The sequence below is a fragment of the Nyctibius grandis genome, chromosome 2 (assembly GCF_013368605.1).
Source record: "Nyctibius grandis isolate bNycGra1 chromosome 2, bNycGra1.pri, whole genome shotgun sequence".
NCBI lineage: Eukaryota > Metazoa > Chordata > Aves > Nyctibiiformes > Nyctibiidae > Nyctibius > Nyctibius grandis.
The window spans coordinates 125,539,898-125,545,897 of record NC_090659.1 but is presented as its reverse complement, the minus strand read 5'-3'; the positions used below and the strand labels follow the sequence as shown (position 1 = coordinate 125,545,897).

Genomic DNA, 6,000 nt, shown 5'->3' with positions numbered 1-6,000 from the left:
ACAGCACTGTGGGGTCCCTGTGCACCCCCCGTGTACCCCCTGCACCTCTCCATGCACCCTCCTGCACCCCCGTACGCACACCCTTGCACCCCTATGCACGTCCCTGTAACCCCTGTGCACCCCCCGCACCCCTCTGTGCACACCCCCACCCTCCTGTACACCCCCCCGCACCTCCTTTGCACCCCCCTTCACCCTGTGCACAGCCCACACCCTCTGCACAGACCCCCCCACCCCGAGCACCCTCCTGTGCACACCCCGTGCTCACCCTGCACCCCCTTGTGCACACCCTGCAACCCCTGTGCACCCCCTGCACCCCCATACCCCCCCGTGCACACTCTGCACCCTCCCCCTGCACACCCTCGCTACCCCCTTGCGCACCCCTGCACCCCTTCGTGCATCCCGCGTGCACGCCCTTGTGCAGCCCCCTGCACCCTCTGTGCACCCCCATGCACACTCCGTGCACTCTGCACCCTCCCCGTGCACACCTGCACCCCCGTGCAACCTCCGTGCACACACTCTGCACCCCCCCGTGCAAACCCTGTGCACACCCATGCACACTCTGCACCCTCTCCTTGCACACCTGCACCCCCGTGAAACCCCCGTGCACACTCTGCACCGCTGTGCCCCCCCGTGCACCTCCCCTGTGCACACCCATGCACACTCTGTACCCCTGTGCACACCCCTGCACCCCCGTGCACCCTCTGCACCCCTGTGCACCCTCTGCACCCCCCCGTGCACCCTCTTGCACCCCCGTGCACCCCCCTGCGCACATCGTGTGCACACTCAGCACCCTCCCTGTGCACCCCCCCGTGCACACCCAGTGCAGACTCTCCACCCCCCCGTGCTCACTGTGCACCTTCCCTGTGCACTCCCCTGCACACCCCCGTGCACCCCCCTGCCCCTGCACACTCAGCACCCTCCCTGTGCACCCCCTGTGCACACCCAGTGCAGACTCTCCACCCCCCTGTGCACACCCTGCACCCCCTGTGGACCCCCTATGCACCCCCTATGCACACCCTGCACCCCCGTGCACACCCTGCACCCCCCGTGCACCCCCTGGGCACCCCCCTGGGCACCCCCTGCACCCCCCCCGCTCCCTCCCGCCCTTCCCACCGCGCCCCCTAGCGGCCGCAGCGGGAGCCGCCGCTCCGTGAGGGCGGCGGGGGCGGGCGGGGCGTGTCCACGCGGCCTCTCTCTCTCCTCGCCTCCTCTCTATGGTGGCCGCTCTGGGCGGCCGGGAGGCCTGTGCCGCCGCCGGCGGGGCGGGCCGCTGCCGGGCCGCGCGTCCCCTCACCGGGGCGCTCCCGAGCCGCGCGCCGCCGCCTTTTTCTTTTCTTTTTTTTTTTTTTTTTCCTCCTTTTCCTTTTTTTTTAATTTCCCGAAGTCGCTCCCCCCCTCCCGTCCCCGCCTTCCCTTCCCCGCCTCCTCTCCCTCCCCGCTCCCCAGGGCCGGCTCTCGGGACGCTGCTCGGCGCCCTCCCGCCCGCTGCCCGTGAGGAAGAGGCGGCCCCCCCCGCTCCCCCCGCCGACCGGGACTCGCCCCGAACCGGGAGGGAGACGATCGCTGCCCGCTCCTCCTCCTCCTGCAGCGGGGGCCGCATCCTGCTGCCGGGGGGAGGGAATTGATGTGGAGACCCAGCGCAGCACCATGCAGCCCCCGCCGAGGAAGGTGAGGGCCCCCCCCGGGGCAGGCGAGGGGGGCTGTGAGGGCGGGGGGGGGGCCTGCGGCCGAGGGGGGCTGGGGGCTGTTGTGGGGTGCGGGGCTGGCTGGGATGGGGCAGCGTGGTGGGGCCTGGGGGGTAGGTTATGGAGGGGGGGGGGATGAGGGGGTCTGGGGGTGCGGGGGGAGTGGGGATGGGGGGCAGCAGGTTGGGCTGAGGGTGGGTTGTGCGGTGGTGGGGTCTGGAGGGAGGTTAGGAGAGGGGGAGCGAGTGTTGGGAGGGAAGGGGGGTGCAGGGGTGAATTGGGGGGGGGGAGGGTTGGTGAAGGTGGCCCAGCAAGATGGGTAAGGGGGGAATGTCGGGGGGAGGGTGGAAACTGGACATAGGGGGCATGTGGTGGGGTGGGATGGGTCAGGTGTGGGAGGTGAGGTCTGGAGGCAGGACGGGGCATGGGGAAGGGCTGGGGAGGAAGGAAGTGTGGGGGGTGGGCAGTGTTCGGTCAGTGGGTGTTGGGGTGGCCGTGGCTGGGTCACCCCTGTACCCGCTGGAGGTTCTCCAGATGAAGGAGAGCAATGGCTGGGTAGGGCTGGGAGGGGGTCAATGACTGCAGAGGGCTGGGCTGCACGGGGGTGTTGAGGCAGCGTGGACCGGTTGTGGGGTGCTGCTGGCTGTATTTTGGGGGCTCAGCTGCGTTCGGGTGCTGCGGTGGGTTGATACCAACAGCGATGGGTTGGTTGTCTTGGAGCAGAAGGTCACGTCTGGAGTTGGTGGAAGGATGGAGGCTATCCCGGCACGTATGAGGAGCGCGGGCGAAGGGGGGCAGCCAAAAATGTGCAACATATGTGTGATGGGAACAATCTGCCAATGAAGAGGGGAGGGTTTTTTGTGTCCGTGCATCCCTGGGAATATGGGGTGCTTTGCATTAGGGGGGGCTGGTGTGGGAAGAGGTGTAAGAAGGAATGTATATTTGGAAAAAAGGCTGTTCCTGGTGTAGGCTTGTCCGTGTAAGCAGGTTGTTATCTGGGAGGCTTGAGCTGTAGTGTGGTCTTGAGCTGCGTGTAAGTACTGATACATGGAGGTTTATTGGTTAGTTATTTTGAGGGTTGTATGCAATGGTCGGTGTGTGGGGTGAAAGGGGGGGCTGGTGATGGTGAAGCGGGTTTCAGGATGGAGAGGCTGCTCCTTTACAGGCACCGTGGAAGGGAGTTTTGTGGTTTTGAGATCTGTGTGTGTTATATATTCTTCGCGATGCCGCCCGATTAGGGCGGTTTGGGCTGTAATCATTTACAGTCTGGTTGTCGTAGCTCGCCGGAGATGTTTGGGGTTTCCTACGTGATGGTGAGATTTCTCGGTGAGGAGAGGAGATTTGCAGGGGTTTGCCGGGTGCAGAACTGTAGAATAGTGACTAGGAGAGATGGGGAGGGGAGGAAGACTTGGGAGGGAGCGTAAACAGAAATCCCTTGTCATCCCCTGAGCTCCCCAGTAGCCCTGGCAGGCAGCTGCAGTGAAGATCTCTCTCCTTGGCTCATTCCTGCCTCTCGACCTCTTGTTTTGCGGGTGGATTCTGCTTTTGTTAAACTGTTCTTATTTCTATTTTAGTTCGCGTTTGGCGGCTTATTTATATTACATGTATGTCATTCTTTGCCTATATTTTTTTCATTTGAGATTATTTCCATTACACGGGTCATCTTGTGTGAGTTTATTTATTTTGAGTCGGGTTTTTTTCATGTACAGATAAAAACGAGAATGCTGAAAGCTCATATTAAAAATAGACACTTTCTCTGCTTAAAGTCAGTGTCATACACGCGTGGCGTTTTTTTGTATCGTGAAAAAATTTATATAATGTTGTGATTAAAGGGTGCTTGTTGCTGGGGGATCGTTTTCAGAGTTAAAATCAAGGAGGCATTTGCTGGCTGATGAGATGTAGATATTTTTGCCTGGCTAGTGAGGAAGAGGGAGATCTGTGTCTTCTTTTCTGAATTTTTCATCTCTCTCCCCCCATTACAGTAACTGTGTGGCATTTCTGTCCTCACAAATGTATAATGTCTTCAGATACGCTGGTGATCTTTTTTTTTAGGCCGATATATAGATTTCCTGTGATCACTAGAGGGCTGAAATGCCAAGACCTCTTGTTCTAGAAAAACAAGAACAAAACAACCCCAAGGTTCCCTTCTAAAATCAAATCATTCCTGCTGCCTCTGCCAGTGGTGCCACCTGCCAGTTATCAAGTAGGTTCCCAAAGTATTGAAATTTTAGCTTCACGATCGCCAGGTTCAAAGGAAAATTACACGAATACTAAAAAACATGAGGGCAACCTTCTGAAGCCTTTTCTAGAGGGCTCTTTTGATCTGGTGCACAATCAAAAACCAACTTGATGTTTAAGCTATTTTTAAGTCATAACAATTGTAGGACAGTTTAATAAATTTCAGAATTGTGTGACTTGCACACGTATACACTATAATTTATTTTTTTTCCCCCTGTGGCCTGCTTTATTTTTTTTTTAAATAAGGCAAAACTCTTTTGTAACTGCACTCTTAACTCTGTGTTCAAATTCTCCACTGAAATGTGCAATTTCAAAACAGGTGAAGGGTGTGAATTGTTTTTTTTTCATATTGAAATTTGACTTAAGCTCTACAGAAAATGCATGTGGAGCTCTACAGAAAATATATCTCTTTTTTTTTTGTAGGTGAAAGTTACACAAGAGCTAAAAAACATTCAGGTTGAGCAGATGACAAAACTTCAGGCTAAGCATCAGGCAGAATGTGAGCTACTTGAAGATATCAGGTAAGGTTACAGAAAATGCTACCAGAATTCCTTTAAGATCCAGTTTTTGGAAGAACATTTGAGTTACAAAACTTCAGGAACTGACGATGGAATTTCCTCTTTGGATTTCCTGCTTTTAGGCTGTTAAAGTTTTGACACAGCTGGAAATTATAACTGGAGCTAACACAATGCAAACCATTTTTTCTTCTCTTCTGTGAGGGAAATGTTAAAAAAAAAAAGTCACAAACAACATACAGAACGCATTGGTCTTTTCAGCAATATTTCTCTATATAACAGACTAAGACTTTGATTTAATGGTTGTGAGAGGCTGCTAAAATTATTAAAATATGTTAAAACCACTGATGATTTATGTCTTGCTAGAGATAGCTTTGAACAACGCTTTTAAATAGATTGTATTTTTTACCAGAAACTTAGATTTGCATTTATAATTTAAAACTCTGTACAGGTTAAGATCAATAGGGAAAATCTACATGACATCAGTTGTGGGGTTTTTATTATTCATTTTATTTAATGTGGTTGCTTCTTGTGAAGTTAAAAGTGTGCTTTTAACAAAATAAGGTGGTAGTGGATACGTGGCATTATATTGAGGATTAATCATTCCATTTGGCAAGGATCAATTTCTAAGGTGGTTCTTCTGTAAAATATTCAGCAGCGAGTTCGCTGCTGTCCTGCGCTTTTTGGCGGTGTATAATCCACTTGTTAATTATGGAAATGAGATTTCTTGCTTTATATTTGTATATAAAATGCAAATGTGGCAACTTTGACAGACAACATACTGTTTGTCTCGCTCTCACAGTGTCATAAATCAGAATGTCGAGCCTTAAGCCTCCTCTGCCCTGTTTTTCTTCTGTGGGTATTGAAACACTTTTTTGTGTGGGAAAGATCACAGCACTCATTTCCTTCGATTCAAACGAGTGGCTGTGCAGTGTTTAACTAGCAAATGCTGAGTAATAAGTAACAGACTCATCCAAGGAATTTTTTCCCCTTAGATAGAAGCTTATTTTTAGAACATCTAGACCAGGTACTGCTGCTCTAGTCCAGGTTTTGTCAGCATTTCCTATTTTTCAGGAGCTTATAATTACTTCCGTCTGTATTCTGCTGAAGATGTCATAACCTGTGGATACAAAACCAGGAAAACATGTGAAAATGCCGGCTTAAAATATTTTCCTTTAATGTGATTTAATGTCTACAGTTAATTTAATTTGTAAATTTTAATGTTATGGATTAAGAAACTGTGTTAATATATTTAATTCACTGACACGGTCACTGAACGTACATAGTCTCTGTTCAGCGTTCTTGTTGGGAGTGATCTGTGTTGGCAGCATCACCGCGTGGATTTACAGATTGAACATGGAATGATGTGATGGGATATGACAGCGCCATCGTGTCAATTATTTGTTCAAATATCAGCTGACAGAATAAGAGAGAACAAGAGAATTTTTGCTTAAAAACATTTGCTGGGAGGAAAAAAAAAAGGGATCTTGCTGTTTGATGCGGAGGCCTTTTAATTGCGTCTGGCTGTGAAGGAGGAGCTGGGCTTTGAAGAGTTGGGAGTC

The 6,000-nt window shown here is 51.9% G+C and overlaps 1 protein-coding gene across 2 annotated transcripts in view; it reads left to right on the top strand.

Moving 5' to 3' along the window:
- The first annotated feature begins 1,265 nt into the window (after positions 1-1,265).
- The window catches only part of FCHSD2 (FCH and double SH3 domains 2), a 213,055-nt gene continuing 208,320 nt past the window's right edge, over positions 1,266-6,000 (top strand). Inside the window, exons 1-2 of one of the 2 annotated variants that reach the window (XM_068420880.1) lie at positions 1,266-1,668; positions 4,347-4,444. In XM_068420880.1, coding sequence (XP_068276981.1) covers positions 1,648-1,668; positions 4,347-4,444 — 119 coding nt within the window. In that variant the 5' untranslated portion in view covers positions 1,266-1,647. Of the gene's footprint in view, positions 1,669-3,810; positions 3,889-4,346; positions 4,445-6,000 lie in introns of those variants that run through there. The other variant, XM_068420899.1, reaches the window with a different exon arrangement.